Below are 17,528 nucleotides of genomic sequence, written 5' to 3'. Positions count from 1 at the left end.
AGTCAGTTAAGTGTCCCACTTTGGCTCAGATCATGATATCGCGGTTGGTGAGTTCAAGCCCCAGGACAGGCTCTGTGCTGACAGGTCTGAGCCTGGGACCTGCTTTGGATTCTGTGTCTCTTTCTCTCCCTCTGCCCACTCCCCCTGCCTCCCACACACACACTTGTGCTAGCTCTCTCTCTCAAAATAAACATGTAAAAAAATTTTTTTTAAAAAGGGGACTTGTGATAACCACTGGATGTTATATGTAAGTGATAAATCATTTAATTCTACTCCTGAAACCAATATTGCATTGTACATTAACTAAAAATTTAAATTAATTTTTTAATTAAAATTAACAAAAATTAACAGCACATTCTGTTGGAAAAGTTGTCAGGAAACAGGCATGATTTTCATACACTGTTGATGGGAATGCCAACTGGCATAACCACTCTCGAGGGGAATTTGACAAGAGCTAACAAAACTACAAATGCCCTTAGCTTTCAACCCAGCAATTCCACTTCTAGGAATCAATCTTGAAGATGTACCTCCAACAATATGAAATACATACACACAGGGTTATTCATTCCAGCATTGTTTGTAATTTCAAAAAACTGGAAACAACCTAAATGACTACAGATAGTATAGTGGATGAATAAACTATGGTACATCCACACAATGAAGTAATATGTATCTGTAAAAATTAATGAGGAAATGTTTATAGCAGCATTATTTATAATAACCAAAAAATAGAAACAACCCAAATGTCCATCAACTGATAAATGGATAAATAAAAAGTAACGAACTACTGACAACAGGATGAACCATGAAAACATGCTAAGTGAAAGAAGCCAGTCACAGACCACATCTTGGATGATCCCATTAGTAAGAAGTGTCCAGAAAGGGCAAGTCTATATAGACAGAAAGTATTCATGACTACCTAGAGATAGAGGAAAAGACGAGAAGTGACTTCTAACAGGTACAGGGTTTCTTTCTGGTGTGATAAAATGTTCTAAAATTGATTGTGGTGATGCTCGCACAGCTCTATGAATATTAAAAACCACCGAATTGTATGTAAATTTTATCTCAATAAATAGGCAAATTGTATGCAAATTTTATTTCAATAAAACTTTTTAAAAATGAATAAGATTTCTATGAACACATACAGGGTGATTTTCAAGACATTGTTGAGTGAAAAAAGCAAACACAATTATCTTTAGCATGCCACCTTTCATATACAAAAGAAGAGGATATAAGAAATTACACTACCACCTATTTATTTGCACAAAAGAAAGGATAATCCAAACACCAAAGAGATCAGTTGGCTGCAGGGGATAAGTGGGAAAGGGGTGAAAGGTAGGGGAGAACAGGGACAAGGTGGCAGGGGTGGGAGAGTGAGTGACACCTTCCTGAGTATACCTTTGTTACAGTTCTCACTCTTAGAAGTACAGTCATGTTCCCCCCTTGAAAAATAATTAAAACCAACTAAGTTCTAGGGGGAACCCAAAATGTAATATAAACATGAACAATGAACCCACTGCATTACAAATTACATAACCACACTGAAGGGCATAACAGAGAACTGTGATTCCAGAGTTGGAGATAGAGAGGACACAGGATAAGCCTGGAACAGGGGCGCTTGGGTGGCTCAGCAGGTTAAGCGGGTTAAGCAACCAGCTCTTGATTTAGACTCAGGTTCATGATCTCACAGTTCGTGAGTTCGAGCCCTGCATCAGACTCTGCACAGAGTCTGCCTGGGATTTTCCCTCTCCCTCTCTCTGCCCCTCCCTTGCTCATGCTCGGTCTCTCTCTTCTCTCAAAATAAAAACAAATATGAAAAAGAAATTTAAAAAAAAAAAAAAAAGAGGGGCACCTGGGTGGCTGAGTTGGTTGGGCGTCCAGCTTTGGCTCAGGTCATGATCTCATAGTTCGTGGGTTCAAGCCCAGCATTGGGCTCTGTGCCAACAGCTCAGAGCCTGGAGCCTGTCTTCAGATTCTGTGTCTCCCTCTTTCTCTGACCCTCCCCTGCTCATGCGGTCTATCTCTCTCTCTCTCTCAAAAATAAATAAAACATTAAAAAAAAAGATAAGCCTGGAACATCTTATGGTGCCAGAAAATAAGTCAATGCTCCCAAAAACTGATAAGGATTTGTTTACAGGACACAGCAGCTAACCTGAAGGAGATCCTAAACAGACAAAGCCAGGACAGTGAACAACAAAATAATGGTAATATTAGGTTTAAATCCATGGAATAAAATGAATATCCATGGTCCATACTAAATAAGTGAAAGGACAGTTCTTCCTTTAATAGAATTTGAATTAATAAATGTAGAAGGAAAGAGAGAAATAGGTAATCACCTTTAGGCAAATACCACAGAGACCTACAGATGGATGTTAACCACAGTCTGGGGCATAAATTTGAGAAAACCAGAATGCCCATATATTCAAAGCATCTCCCCCAAGATACTTACTAACTAGAAAGGGAAAGATAGTAACTTTATAGTATAGAAACCTGGCAGACACCAACTAAACCATGCAATCAAGACAAACATCACCAGTAATAAGACCTATCAGCATCCTGAACTCCTTGATATGATGCACGATGTTTGTATTATTCTGGCCAAAAGTGCATGGCCTCACTCCAATCATGAGAAAACAGGAGACAAATCCAAGCTGAAGGATAGAGACAAATCCAAGTTGAGGGGTATTAGACAAAATAACTGATCAGTACTCTTGAAAAATTTCAAGGCCAAGAAAGACAAGACTAAGTAATTGCTAAGAACTAAGGAGCAATAACTAAATGCAATATGGGAAGTTAAATAGGATCATAGAATGAAAAATAGAACATTGGGCAAAACTGGTGATATTCAAACTAGGTTTATGGCTGAGTTAATAAGATTGTACCAATACCAGTTTGCTGTTCTTGATGGTTCTATTATGATTACCTAAGATGTGAGCATTAAGGCAAGCAGGGTGATGGACAGAAGGAAACTGTGTAATATTGTTGCACCTTTTCTCTAAACCTAAAATTAGTTTAGAATAAACAATCTAAAAAGAAATTGCCATTTGAGATCATGTATTCATCATCTGTAAGCAATCAATGTGAGGATGGGGACCATGTCATACTGTTCACCACAAACCCCAGAAAGAAACCCACTAGAAGGAGAAAAAAAAAGTAGCTATTGAATAAAGAAAGAAAATATCTATTCATTTCTCAGACTCCCAGCCTAGCAATCATATTATCCCAGAATGGCACATTCAGGAGTTTAACCTCACAAATTTCTAAACTCTTTAGACTATGGTTTCCACGACCTTAAGAACACATAAAGAAAAGCACACTTTGAGCACTTCAGCACCCTGACCCAGTCAGCGATGAGCATGGCGTTTCCTGAGATGCTCTAGTCTGGGAGTCAGGAAGCCTAGGTCTTAGGCCGCGTTGTGGCACTACCTGGCTGTGTGGGCTAACTTGACATAAGAGGCCCCTCACTGGGTCCCACTTTCCTCTACCCTAGGAGGCTATCGGCTAGACTAGGGCTCAGCAAGCTAACCAGCCTACTGTGTTTGTACAGCCCAGGAGCAAAGAATGGTTTTGACATTTTTAAATGGATGAAAAACTTTGTGACACATAACATTATATAAAAATTACATAAAATTCAAATTCAGTGTCTATAATAAAGTTTTATTGGAACACTATCACTGGTATACCTAGTGTCTCTGCATGTATCCACTACACAATGCCAGAACTGAGTCAGGGCGCTTGGGTGGCTCAGTCTGTTAAGTAGCCGACTTCGGCTCAGGTCATGATCTTCATCTAGAGATCTGAGAGTCTGAGACCCTGACAGGTCTGTGCTGTTAGCACAGAGCCTGGAAACTGCTTCAGATTCTGTGTTTCCCTCTCTCTATGTGCTCGTGCTCCTTCTCTCTCTCTCTCAAAAATAAACAAACATTTAAAAAGAATGGTTAAAAAAGAATGGGGCACTAGGGTGGTTCAGTCTGTTGAGTGTTGAGCATCGACTTTAGCTCAGGTCATCTCAGGTCATGATCTCACAGTTCTGAGTTGGAGCCCCACATTGGGCTCTGTGCTGACAGCTCAGAGCCTGGAGACTGCTTGAGATTCTGTCTTCCTCTCCCTCTGCCCCTGCCCCGCTCACTAATGCAAGCCTGTGCCCCAGCGCCCCCGCTCTCTTTCTCTCAAAAATAAACATTAAAAAAAATTTTTTTTAATGCCAGAACTGAGTACACAGAGCAGGCCCCCTAAGCTAGGACTAAAATACTATTATAATTGTGCTTATTATATTCACAACATACGACGATATAATTATAATTATATATTATATTAGTATTATAAATGTCATTACACTTACAACAGAAGTTTGCCGACCTCTGAAGGAGGTCTTTGACCCACAGATCCATAGTAGCACAGGCCCCAAAGAGTTAAGTGGCTCCAAAGCCACTTGTGCAGACACCTGAGAGTGTAAGTAGGTTCTATCTAGCCAAAGCCCTCCTCCTCCTCCTGGGAGGCAGTGCGGTCAAGATAGTCTAAGGACGCCTGGCTGTCTCAGTCGGTGGAGCATGCCACTCTCGATCTCGGGGTTGAAAGTTCCAGCCAACACTGGCTGTAGAGATTACTAAATAATAAACTCTTTACCAAAAAAATTGTCTAGACTTCGGCTGACCCACTAGTTGGCTAGCTGACTCTGGACAAGTCCCCTCCTCTCGCCTCGGTCTGTTTCCACCGTGTAAATGGCGCTAATAACAGTACTTACCTCGCAGGGCTGCTGTGAAGGTGAAGAGAAAGGACGCGGGTAGAGGCTCAGCACCGGGCTCAGCACCCGGCGGAAGCAAAACCAATGGTGGCTCCTGTTGCAGTCACTGAAAACCACTCCCGAGGCTGGAGCCCCGTCCTAGACACTCCAGGTGGCAGCCAGAGCCGTGAAGAGGCCCGGCGTCACCGCTCCCGCTCTCCGGCCTCGGTTTCCCCGACTGTGCCACTCAGGCTACCAGAGGCGCCCCCCTGCATCCGCACTGGCCTCGGCCCCCCGCCCGCCGCCCCTCAGGCCTGGGCCCCCACTCCTGCCACTGGTTCAACACAGCCGCGCCCCCACCCGAGGGACGTCCCCAAACCTGCAGTCCTAGAACTCACCAGGCGTCTCCACGGCAACGGCCGGCCTGCCGAGACCCTCGCGCCGGCTGGCCGCCCGCCTGACAATAAGGCGCGCTCCCATTGGCTCCGTTGCCGGCTCCGTTAGCCAATCAGCGAGGGCGCACGCGCTGCACGCCTGCCGTGAAGGCTCTACGCGACCCTGCGGGCTGCAAACAGCTTGGCGCGGAGTGTAAACCTTCCTGGTCCTCGGTTTTTGGTACCTGAACTGTTGTGGGCTCGGAGCGCCAACTGGCGGTCGGACTCCACGCCCCATCGCTTGTACTATTTGGGAAGCGCTGAGTTCGGTGCCCGGCCCTGAGCAGTAGCTAAATGACGATGGGCCGTGCTTTTGTTTGTTACAACCTGGGACAGGTACTCTGAAGGCAATGTAAACTCTGGGAACACTTGGACCCACGGGAGGAGGAGCGTTCTTTTTATACCCCGTGCCTCACCTAGTTCCGAAAAGGATTTGAAGCCCAAAAGGCACAGATACTATCAACTATTAAAACAAAGGAAAAGCAAAAATCACAAAAAAATCAAGACCGGGTGAATGAACGGGCTGACGAGGGAGTGACAGAATTCCAAACTCTAAAAAAGAATTCGTCATTAAAAGTTTTCTGAAAACGGCCTTGGGCTGAGAGAGGTTAAACTCTTGGGGGCGAAGCGTTTTTGAGAAGTACTTTCCAGCCTTTCTTGATTCTAGCAACAATGGTTTACATAGGAATGAACGTTACGGCTTTCTCTTTGACCTTATAGAAAGATGGTAAAATCATGATGAAGATCTCAAAGCGTCAGTTCAGAACAATAAAGCTTTAGTGATACCCAGGAATTCCAACTATTATTGAGTCCCAAACCTTGACTTTGCCTTGGAGGGAGGGGCAGTGGACAGAAGTATAAACACACGGTTTCAAAGTTTCGTGGATAGCACACATCCTTGGATGCAGCTCTCACACCTGAGTATATTGAAATAGCTCTGGAGTGAAACGTTGAAAAAAGATAGGAGGGTGGTCCACGCAGCAGGAAGCTATGTGGCAACCTTTTGGAGGTAAGAGATAGTGCAAGCCATGCTGGATCCTCAGGCAGCACAGTGTTACCAGGGGGCAAAGCTCAAGGCCACAAAGTGGATAATGTGGAAAGGGGGAGGGGAGAGTCCCCACAGCAAATCCAAGACATCACACTTACTATAGTGGGGATAAGACATTTGAGGTGGGACCAGATAGAAAGCTGCTGCCTTATAGTCTTGGCTAGGGTTGGGCCTGAATCCCTTCTTGAGTGCTTCAACCATTCATTCTATGATACAAACATTCCCTGAGCCCCTCTGGGAAGCACGGCCCCCATGATGGCAGACAGAATGAGTGCAGGAACAGTTGGGACAGGGGGCCAAAAGAAGGAACTCCAACCTGTAGCTGTTAATGGGAATCCACAGCAGTGGTCACTCCACTGGAAACTAACTTTACTGATTATATTAACAACATAGACTTAAAATTTCAATTCAGTATTTCACTGGTACACTGAAGACAAGAATGATCAGACCTTCAACTCTGTAGAGAAATACAGTGCCCATCACAGTGTCCTAAGGGTCATGATATGTAAACTCTGCATCAAACATCTGGAAGGAAACCAAAAAGGACACCCTTTTGCGTCCTGCCCATATATGCCCTGAAATGTGAGAGTGTGATATAGTATTTAGATGTAGGGCGGGGATTGCATTCATTACGTTTCTAATGGCAGGCATTGCATTTCCAGGTGTGCCATTCTGGGACATGGGTTTTACAAGGTGTACAGCTACCGAGAATTTTCAGCAAGACGCATGGGAGAAGATGGGAGTTTGGAAATGCCTAGGAAAGGTCCCAGAAGCCCAGCCGTCCTGCCCTCCTGCTGGGCACATTCTATGGGCAGTAAACTGTACAGGCCAGCCCAAGCTGAGGGCAAGAACACCTGGTCAGCAAAATCAGCAGGAAGACCCAGGCTGGACCAGCTGCCCGCCCAACCAGCCTGCACATGGGCATGGAGAGCAGGGCCTCCAGGCTGCACCTTCCACACTTGGATTCGAACAGCCTATATACAATACATGAGACAGTGGTCTTGAAGACAGAAAAGATCCCATCTCTCAGCTTCCCTAAAGTTCCCACTTCATAAACCAACACCACTGCCCAGGGTGACCGAGAATGCCAGGGAGGGGTAAAGGGATATAAAGAAGTCATGTTTGAAAGGTCTCAGGACACCTGGGTGACTTAGTCGGTTAAGCATCTGACTCTTGATATTGGCTCAGGTCATGGTCTCGAGGCTGTGAGTTCAAGGCCCGAGGCAGGCTCCGTGTTGAGTGTGTAGAGCCTGCTTAGGATATTCTCTCCCTCTCTCGCTCTCGCTGCCCCTCCCTTGCTCATGTTCTCTCTCTCTCAAAATAAATAAATAAACATTTTAAAAAAGAAGAAGAAGAGGAAAAGAAAGAAGATCTCTTCCTTTATTTGACACAAGGATAGGGAAGAAGAGGACTTGTAAGGCCACAGGCACATTGCATGAAGGGGCACCAGAAGCTGGTATCTACCAGGCCTTTCCTCTGCCAGAAAGCCTCTCTGGAAGGGGCAGACAGCTCACAGATGCCCTGGATGCCCTCTGTGTCAATCATAGAAAAGTCATGACTGTCCCTTTCTTGCCAATCTGCCAGGGCTCCAGGGGGGAAAATCGGATAATTATCCTTCAAGAGACAGAGAAAAAAAAAAAAAAAAAAGATGTCATTAGCTCCTTGGCTAATGCCTCATATTCCAAGACCCCTAGCCAGGCACTCCCAGCATGGACTCCCTGACCAGCCTGCCTTAGTCTGGCAGGCATTTTGCAAGCCCGCTTCATCTCGTTAATGATCTCCCTCTGGGGGCCCGTCAGAAGCAGGATGTGGCTGCCCCTGGACAACACTCAACATAGCATCCTCGATGGTCGCTGTATGCTGTCTACGGGCTCAGAGGTGCAGCCCTCCCGCTTTCGAACTCCAGGCTCTCTGGGGCATCCGCAGTGCCCCTGACACCTTTGTTTCCTCAAAGCCTAGCACAAAACCAGGCACGGGGTGACCCCCCACTTATGTCTGTGGAGTGAACAAACATGTCCCTCTCATAGAAGTGATGGAAAATTCCTGGTGAAGAGCAGGATACTTGGGGTAGCCTAAGGGGTCATAGGGGAAAGGCTGTATGTGACAGCTTTAGCTTTCCCATCAGTAACCCTCATGGGGATGGCATGTCTGCACAAGGCGGTGTGAACAGAGGGGCAGAGCTTGCATGGATCCAATGGGATCATGCATGTAAGGTACCTAGCTGGAACATGGTAAGCGTTCATATGTTACCTATTATTGTTACAATTATTATCTCACCCCAGCTTGAGGACCAGGTCTGAGCACTCCCAGGGTGCTCCCCTACCTGAGCCAACAAAGGATCCATTTTGGAAGATTCTTTCAAGCTTCTCTTGCTCTTAGTTCCTCACCGGCATGGGCGTGGCACAGGAATATTTTTCACCCAGGAAGAAACTTTAGCCCTGCCACAGAATCCCATGTTTATGGGCTATATGGGCTTCTTGGGTGATCATTTAATACATGCCCCTCTAGTCACAGATGAGAAGGCTGTGCTGGACCTAGAACCCAGGTCTCCAGACATCTGGGCTACAGATCCAAAGGTCACACAACTTCAGGACATACCCAGAATTCCTCCTGACCAGGCTGGAGAAGCTCTCCTAGAAAATTACTCTTGATTTTCTAAGATGTGGAGAAGACTAAAGGCAAATAATAAACGGCTATAGCTTTGTCAGGTTAATAACATTCTACCCTGCATGGTGCCAAGGGAGCTACAGTGCACTGCCATCCCACATGACTTTGGCAATAACCCCAGGGAGTAAAGGCTAGCCTTCCCGCTTCAAAGATGGAAACATTGAGGTTGAAGAAGCCACGCCTTGCCCACGTGTCAAGGGGACTATGGCAGAGCCAGGAATTCATTCAATTCCACTACCATTCTGAGGGTAGACATACCATCCGAGGACCTGGGGCCCTCGGCCCTTCTTGGGCAGGGCGAGGAGTGCATTTCCCCCCCGCCCTCCCCAGCCTTGCAAGGGGCCTTGGGATGGGATCACTGCCCCCATCTTCTCCCTGCCCCCACGCACCGATCCTGGCCCAGGCCCATCTCCTTGGTGAGGAACTCGAAGAATCGGGCGCTGTGTCCACGGTTCTCCTCGGCGGTGCCCACCACACCGATAGAGGAGATGATCAGCTGCGCGCAGGGATCCGTAGAGCCGTTCACCGCCATGGCCAGACCTGGTCGCACCGTCACGTTCACGCGCTGCGGGGAACACGAAAGTTTCGCCTGAAGTTTGTGCAGGCCGAGTTGCTCTGAGGACCCCGGAGGGCGACACCCTACACGCGCGGACCCCTGGGGTCAGGGCTAGAGGCTCGGGGCGGGGTCCTTGGAGGTCACGCTGGTGTCAGGGCCAGGGAAAGCAGCAAGGAGCAGACATGAGGGGTGGGGCCGCGGGGTCGCAGGGATAGGTAGGCCGCAGATCCCTGCGACAAAGAGCCCGGGTTGCGGTGGGGTAGCCGGAACGTGGACAGAGCCTGACCTCTGGTCCACCAGCCTCAGCCCGCCCCATGTTCCCCGGTCCATGCTCACGTCCTCAGGTTTGCTCAGGATGGTTGCGGTGGCCGCGCAGAGCCGCTTCTCCAGTCCTGCGGGCACACGGCCGGTAGGCAAATTCGTGTCCAACTCAACAAACGGCATGTCTGGCGGGAAGGAACTGGAGAGGCCACAGGAGCAGAGAAAGAACACACAGGGTACAGGTCGATGTTCCCGAGGGTCGCGGAAAAGACAGCAGTAGTGGGGCTCCACGAAAACCAGGCTCCTTATTGGCTGGGCATACACGCAGCGCCCCCGGATTGGCTGCATAGTATACACCCCGCCTCTGATGGCGCGAATTTCCGGAAGTCCTAGGCTGGCAGGGGGGTGACTGGGGTGTGTGACCCTCCCCCAAAGACACTGGCTGAGCCATGGCCCCGCCCACCGTGTCCCAACCAATGCAGGCTCCAGCCACGTTGGCCGGAGGTTTTCCAGCTCGCTGAGTTGTGGGTGCTGCAGTCCTCTGCTTCCTAATCCGTATTTAGATTGTTAACCTTGGAAATAAAATTGCCAGTCATTTTACCAGTAAAAATGGGTTTATTTGGGGGGAAATTTTTTATTTGTTCGAGGATAGCAGAAAATTGCAATTTGGGACACGCAGCCTAAGGCAAAACCATAGGCAAGTCCAACCAATAAAGAGAAACTTTTTTTTTTTTAACAGAGAAAAGGGAGGAGTTGGGAAGGACTGTTAAAGACAAAAAGTCCGTGGAAATAAACTGGGAGTTAAAAGTGCAATGGTTTTTCAATAGCCGGGTTGTGACAGTCTCTCATTGGCTGGACTGTTTCGGAGCCGGCATCTTTCATTCCCCTGCAAGTAGTATATAGTCTTTTCACCTTGGGAATGCAAGGTGGGTCTCTTCCTGTAGGAGTAGCAAAGGGTTGCAATGAGTAGCAGGTGTGAGAGCTCCCCCTTCTGGCCTCCCAACTTTATTTTAAATGAGGTTTCCTTTATTCAGTTTCACAAAATGGGGGTCTGAACACACGCAAAACACGCACATCTGTAGGGGCCTTCCCCAGTCTCCTTTTTTTTTTTTTTTTTTTTTACCGTGTTACCACCGTTTTCAAGTTACGCAGCTTAACGTTATATGTGAAAATCTGCGCGTCAAAATCTGTGCTTCTCTTGACCAGGAGCCAAGTGACACCTGTGAATTCAGGTGAGGCTGGGTAGAGAACTCTGGTTCTCCACATCCCTACCTGACTCCCACAGACATCTTATCTGCCTTTGTGGTCTCTTGCACCTGTGGCAACCTTGTTTCATAGTGAAGTACTATCCACCAAGGGGTGAAAGCCATGTTTACAGTACCCTCTATTTTTATAGTCAAACAAAATGCATTACTTAGCACCTGGAAACCTGTTGACGTGGCTAGACATAGTACTTGCATCAATGTTGCAAAGTTGTTTGAATTGTGAATGAAAATACAATTGAAATTGTGTGGGTGGGTGTGAATGATCTCAATTACACTTCTAAAATTCTATATGAGTGTGCATATTAAAGAAGCCTTGGGACACCTGGCTGGCTCAGTTGGTGAACCATGCAACTATTGATCTCAGGGTTGTAGGTGCAAGCCCCATATTGGGTATAGAAATTACTTAAAAATAAAATCTTTTAAAAAAGATGGGGTGCCTGGGTGGCCCAGTCAGTTAAGCACCTGACTTTGGCTCAGGTCATGATCTCACAGTTCGTGGGTTCAACCACCACATCGGGCTCTGTGATGACAGCTCAGAGCCTTGGAGCCTGATTCAGATTTTGTGTCTCCTCCTCTCTTTGACCCTTGCCCACTCACACTCTGTCTCTCTTTCTTTCTCTCTCAAAAAGAAACATTACAAACAAGGTGGGGAGAGCCTCCATGAGAAGGCAGGCAGGCTGAGAGGCTCTATTCATGACCCTGTCCCATTAGAAGTTTGTTGGATGACTAAAATATCAGAGGGTCTAGAACACAAGACAGGTAGATTGTGACAGTCTTGAGGAGAAAGGAGAAAGACAGGTGGCAAGTCTGGGACCCAGGGTGGGGCACAGATAAGACATTGGTTGGGGTTATGACTAGGCTTGGGAGATCAAGGCCTCTCAGCAGCACCCAGAGGGCCAGAAACTAATCTGGGACTTCCCTCCCTGTAAGGCACTTCCTAAACCAACCTTGCACCCCACCTCTGGGAGACAGCATCACCCCAGAGGGACGACAGAGACATAAGAGACGAAGGCCACGTCCAATTCAGACATCTCTTCGCCAGGTCAACCCCCAGCTGTGACAGATGCTCAGCCCAGGGGGTGTGGAACCAACTCTGTTCTAGGACTGAAAGAGGGAAGCACGGGGGGGCTGAGGAGCCCAGAGGGGTCACCTGTCTTGGCCTGGGGCTGGAGAATTCAGGGAAGTCTCCCTAGAGAACCAACATGGTGACAAATGCCTAAAGACGAGGAGGGGCACCAGGCAAGGTGAGGAGAGGCCCTATAGGCAGTGGAAACAGCCTGAAGGAAGGCCAGGAGGTGGAGGTAGAGGTGAAGGCATCTAAAATGATGGGCTATTATGTTCAATCAGAAGGGGGTGCCCTGGAGGGATGGGCAATGCAAAATTCAATGATTCATACTTTAGCCTCAGAGCAGCAAGGCACCACAGGAAGTTTCAAACACAAGAGGGACAGGGTCAAATATGTGTTTACTAAAGCTCTTTCCAGGGATCACGTGAAGCCAGAGTGGAAGGGGCGGGAGTGGAGTGAGGAGGAGACAGACAAAGGAGGAATGAAGATCTCATGCATGAAGGAAACTAGGGACCAGAGGCTGGACAGCGTGTCTTGCTTACAGCTTAGGAGGGGCAACTCCATCTCTTCTTCCAACAACAGAGTCTCTGTCATCTCTGCAGGCCTGATGCTCCACTCACTGCAACAAAACCTGCACTGAGGGCTTCAGCTTCTCCTTTATGGCGCTGTCTGCTGGAGGCAAGTCCTTGGCCTTCATGACAACCGCATGTGCCTCCTGAAAGAGGTCCTTCCCCACGGCGGCCTCCACACGTTGGCGCCATGCGGCCAGCTTGGGTCGGCTTTTGAAGACTTGGCAGCCAGCACTGACAGGCTGTGGGGAGAGGAAGCCAGGTGGAGGGGCTAGCCATGGACAAGCACAAGGCAGTATGACCTGGTTGAGGGATTCCCCTGGGTGGATTTTCCCTCCTCTGCCACACAGGGAATAGGCTGGAGGTTCTCTCCCAGGAGACACTAGGAAGCTTCTTAATATCACTACACAATGGGGTCTCAAAGGCCCATTTCACCAATGAGAACACTGAGGCTCAGAGAGGGAAGTGACTTGCCGAGGGTCACACAGCCTGAAAGGGCAAGGTGAGCTGGTACAATGGCGCCCTCCCAGGACACCCCACTGCCTAGTGGACTACCCTACCCAATGGCACTCACATGCATCAGCTCTGTGATGGCCACCAAGTCAGCCACTGAGATGTGGGGTCCAGTAAGGAAGTCCTGGTCCTTTAGGAATTTGTCCTCAAGCACCTGCAGGCACCTGTCCAGCTCAGTCAGCGTAGATGCCAATGTCTCAGGGGGCACCTGTTCGCCCAGGAACACTGGGAACATCATCTGTTGGGTGGGCAGGCAGAGAGAGGGCTCAGGGTCTGCCCAAAGCCCAGCCCATTCCTGCTGTCATCCAATCTATCACCAGGCCTTCAAACTTCTCCTTACTCCCACCCACTCCTTCCACCCATGGCCACCACCAGCCCAGGCCTCATCTCCTACTCCAGCATGGACCGCCTCCACCTCTCCCTACATCCTCATGCAGGGCAGCCAAGGGAGAACCTCTGCAATCCCAGTCTTCCCATAACACTCCCTCCATAAAGCCTTCCATGGCTCCCCACTACCCTCACCATGAAAGCCTCAACACAAGGCCCCTCCTCGGCACCACAGCCACCCCTTCCCCACTGCCCACCTCCTCCTCCACCCCAGGCTTCTCAAATGGGACAATGCGTGCAAATCCCTCTGGGATCTGGTTAAAGTGCACATTCCCAATCTGTATGCCTGTGCATTTCCAAGCTCCCAGGTGGTACTGATACTCCTGGTCCCTGGATCGCTCTTTGAGTAGCAAAGGTCTATACTCCACTTGATTTCTCTCCATTCTGCCTTCGAACGCACCAGGCTCCTGCCCCTACCAGCTGAGGGGGCTCCTTTCTCAGACCCAAGAGGCTCAATTGAGGAAGCCAATTCTAAAGTTATGGAAGCCTGCATTTTGCCCAACGGCCCTTCAGAACAATGGTACTCTACCTACAGCTGAATATGAAGATGCCTGTCTCATGCTCCCTCACATGCACAGGGCACCCACTGTGTGCTGGGCCCTTTATAAGTACCATAAAAATAATAATTCACAGCACACATTTCAAAAACATGTGTACATTTGATGGGTAAAAATGGTATCTGTTCTGTTTAAATGTGCATTTACTTGATTCTTAGGTTAAATGTATTTTCATCCACTTACCGACCATTTCTTTCTGTCCTTCAATTAAATCTCTGCTAATTTCTTGTGCCCGTTTTTCTCCCGTGCCTTTGTTTGATGGCATTCTGACAGCATCTTAAATATTAAGTTGTTACTTCTGGGGTATCACTTCTGTTAAGCTTCAGCTCAGGTCAAGATGTCACAGTTCCTGGGTTTGAGCCCCAGGTCAGGCTCTATGCTGACAGCTCAGAGCCTGGAGCCTGCTTTGGAGTCTGTGTCTTTCTCTCTCTCTGCCCCTCCCTTGCTCACACTCTGTCTCTCAGAAATAAATAAATGTTGAAAAAAAATTTTAATGTTTTATTTATTTCTGAGAGACACAGAGAGAGAGACAGTGTGAGCAGGGGAGGGTCAGAGAGAGAGGGAGACACAGAATCTGAAGACAGGCTTCAGGCTCTGAGCTAGCTGTCAGCACAGAGCCTGACGTGGGGCTCGAACCCACGAACCATGAAATCATGACCTGAGCTAAAGTCTGACGCTTAACCAACTGAGCCACCCAGGTGCTTCTAAAAAAATTTTTTTTGAAAAGAATGTTACTTCTTTCAGGGCACCTGGGTGGCTCAGTCGGTTAAACATCCAACTCTTAATTTCAGCTCAGGTCATGATCTCAGGGTTAATGAGATGGAACCCAGCATCGGGCTCTGCACTGACAACGGGGAGCCTGCTTAGGATCCTCTCTCTCCCTCTCTCTTTCTGCCCCTCCCCATCTCAAGCTCTCTCTCCTTCCCTTTACTCTCTAAAAAGAAATAAACAAATTTTATTTGAAAAAAAAAAAGAATGTTATTTCTTCCTAACAAATCTTTGCCAGTTTTTTGCTTGTTTTAAGTCGAATTCTTTGCTTACACAAAATCGTTGCATGTGTAAAATCTATTAGGCTTTCCTTTAAGTTTTTCAGTGTTCTTAGGCTTAGAAATCCTTGAACACCCAGAAATCAGATCAGCTTTATTGAGATGTCTCCTCATCTCTGCCTAGTTTCAGACTTTCACTTAACACTTCTCTACTTGAAAAGTATGTGTGGCCAGAGGGTTTGACATTTTTTCTCTCCCAAAAGACAATGTCTCCAGGCAGCCGGGAGCAGGCCAAAGGGCATAAGATTGATTCTCAGCAGCTAAGGAATCCGAGCACATTGGGCGAAGTCAGCTCCCTGGCTCTGCCTTGGTTTCTCCTCTGGGAAACAAGTTGGTTGGACCAGGGAGGCTCTGGGATTCTAGAATTTGGTGTTCTAAGGCCTTGGTTCTGAACAAAATGTTTTAAACAGAGAGCACTGTCCCTTGAGCATCCCAGAAAGATCCTCAGCCTGCCACAGCTGACCTTCTGCCACATGGCTCGAGTGCAGCTACTCCGTAGGGCCGTGTGCTGCCATGCTAGGTACTCATCCACACGGGCACAGGCCTTCGGGTCCTGAGGGTACCAGTGGTCAGGGACTTCGTACTTGCGACTCAGGTACAGCAGGATGGCCACACTGGGGGACACAGAGGGGGCAGGAACATGTACTAGTCATTCTTCAGCCATTCCACAAGGGCCAGCCCCCACTGCTCACATCTCCCCAACTCCTATGGGTGGAGCGTTTCACTATCTCCAGGGTACAGAGGAGGAATGTGAGGCTCAGAGAGGTTAGGTGACTGCCTCAGATCACACAGCTCTACATTAGGCCGTCTTATCATCTGAACTAAGGGCACCAAGTGAAAAACAACATGACTTAGGATTTCAGGAGGAGGAGGGTAGGGAACTCAAAGCAAGCTTCCATGAGGAAGGGGTGTCTGACATGGTTCTTGAAAAACAAGAGCAACTCATACCACTCCCCACCATAACCAGTACATGGCCATGCCAGGTGGAAGGCCAGCTTTCCCCTGACACTCCCTGGGGCTGGGACAAGGCCTCCTAGGTGAATGGGTCACTGCTTCCCACCCTATCCCATCTCCTCTCTACCTGCCCAAAGCCTCCATCCCCCACCCCCAGGAAGCCCTCCCTGACCTTCCCCTTACCCGTCCCTCCACCATGTCTGGCCTGTGCATCATATCCAGCCAGAGCACCATGTCTCCATGGTTGTTGGACTGTCCAGCGACTAGATGTCCTGGATCCAAGTGGAATGTGATTCTGGCTCTACCATGGAGATACTATGTGGCCTCAGTAAAGGATACCACCATTCAGCTGCCAACCTGGAGGCTGGCCTGGGCTCTGATCTCTCCCACCCACCTCCAGCTCTTTAGCAAACTCAGGCTTGACCTTCAAGGGCATTCTGAACTGACCACTACTTCCCCCTGCCCCATCACCTTGGTCTGGGTCCCTGACACCTCTCTCTTGAATTAGCACAGTACCTTCTCAACCCAGCCAGAGGGATCCTTTAAAACCTAAGTTAGGGGGCACCTGGGCAGCTCAGTGGGTTAAGCATCTGACTTTGGCTCAGGTCATGATCTCACAGTTTGTGAGTTTGAGTCCCACTTGGGGTGAGCTCGTGTCCCCCTTCAGGTGAGCTCGACCCCCACTTTGGGTGAGCTTGAACCCTGCTTCTCTCTCTCTCTGTCTCTGCCCCTTGTGGGATTCTCTCTCTCCCTCCTCTCCACCCCCACTCACTTGCCACCTCCCCTCTTTAAAAAAACAACAAAAAAAACCTAAGTCAGATCTCAGCTCTCCTCTGCTTAAATTCCTCCAATGGTCCCATCTTACCTACAGTAAAAGCCAAAGTCTTCCTGGCCCCACATGCTACCCTGAGACCTTAGCCCTCACTTTCTCCCCTCACTGACCCCAGCCACACTGGATGCCTTGCCGCTTCTACTTGTACACCAAGCACTGTTTCACCTCATATCCTTTGGCTTTGCTGTTCCCTCCAGCCAGAACTCTCTTCGCCACATACCTTGCACCTCTGTTCCTCTAGGTCTCTGCACAGATGCCTCCTCCTCATGGGGACCTTCATTCAACATTCTACTCAAAATTGCACCCACCCTCGCCCTTACCCTAGTTATTTCCTCCATGCCACTCATCACCACCTGGTGTTTTGCACCTTTACAGAGATTATCCATTCCCCCTTCTAGAACATGAGCTCCATGAGAGCAAGGGCTTAGAATTTGTTCAATGCTTTGGCCCCAGGGCCTGGATGGTTCCTGGCCCTGGTGGGTGCCCAGCAAATAGCCACCGAAGCTCTCTGGGTGTTCTCTGGACTCCCAGGGCAATAGTACTTGCCCGCAAGATTTGTAGAGGTGGTAGCTCTAAAGTACACAGTACACCTACCCCTCAATATTTTGTGCAAGTCCGTCCCCTCTCCTGGCCTCAGTTTGCTCATTTGT

At 48.5% G+C, this 17,528-nt stretch overlaps 3 protein-coding genes across 5 annotated transcripts in view; all 3 read right to left on the bottom strand.

Moving 5' to 3' along the window:
• CABIN1 (calcineurin binding protein 1) overlaps window positions 1–5,188 on the bottom strand; it is a 152,326-nt gene extending 147,138 nt beyond the window's left edge. For 2 of the 3 annotated variants that reach the window (XM_077775182.1, XM_077775206.1), the window contains exon 1: window positions 5,122–5,188. The gene's annotated coding sequence lies outside the window, so the exon portion shown is untranslated. Of the gene's footprint in view, window positions 1–4,744; window positions 4,937–5,121 lie in introns of those variants that run through there. The other variant, XM_077775199.1, reaches the window with a different exon arrangement.
• A 2,383-nt stretch (window positions 5,189–7,571) lies between these two features.
• LOC144240773 (D-dopachrome decarboxylase) lies at window positions 7,572–10,017 on the bottom strand. Its single transcript, XM_077775176.1, has 3 exons — window positions 9,765–10,017; window positions 9,262–9,437; window positions 7,572–7,819 (listed from the first exon to the last, which is right to left on the bottom strand). The coding sequence occupies exons 1-3, from the start codon at window positions 9,870–9,872 to the stop codon at window positions 7,747–7,749; spliced, it is 357 nt and encodes a 118-aa protein (XP_077631302.1). The 5' UTR covers window positions 9,873–10,017; the 3' UTR covers window positions 7,572–7,746.
• A 2,382-nt stretch (window positions 10,018–12,399) lies between these two features.
• The window catches only part of LOC144240764 (glutathione S-transferase theta-3-like), a 7,025-nt gene continuing 1,896 nt past the window's right edge, over window positions 12,400–17,528 (bottom strand). Inside the window, exons 3-5 of the mRNA XM_077775165.1 lie at window positions 15,556–15,706; window positions 13,164–13,340; window positions 12,400–12,831 (exon numbers count right to left, since the gene is read on the bottom strand). Coding sequence (XP_077631291.1) covers window positions 12,637–12,831; window positions 13,164–13,340; window positions 15,556–15,706 — 523 coding nt within the window. The 3' untranslated portion in view covers window positions 12,400–12,636. The remainder of the gene's footprint in view (window positions 12,832–13,163; window positions 13,341–15,555; window positions 15,707–17,528) is intronic.

This window comes from Crocuta crocuta, unplaced genomic scaffold, assembly GCF_008692635.1.
Source record: "Crocuta crocuta isolate KB4526 unplaced genomic scaffold, BGI_CrCroc_1.0 scaffold313, whole genome shotgun sequence".
Lineage (NCBI taxonomy): Eukaryota > Metazoa > Chordata > Mammalia > Carnivora > Hyaenidae > Crocuta > Crocuta crocuta.
Note: the sequence above shows the minus strand (reverse complement) of the source record. Positions and strands in the feature narration are given on the sequence as shown.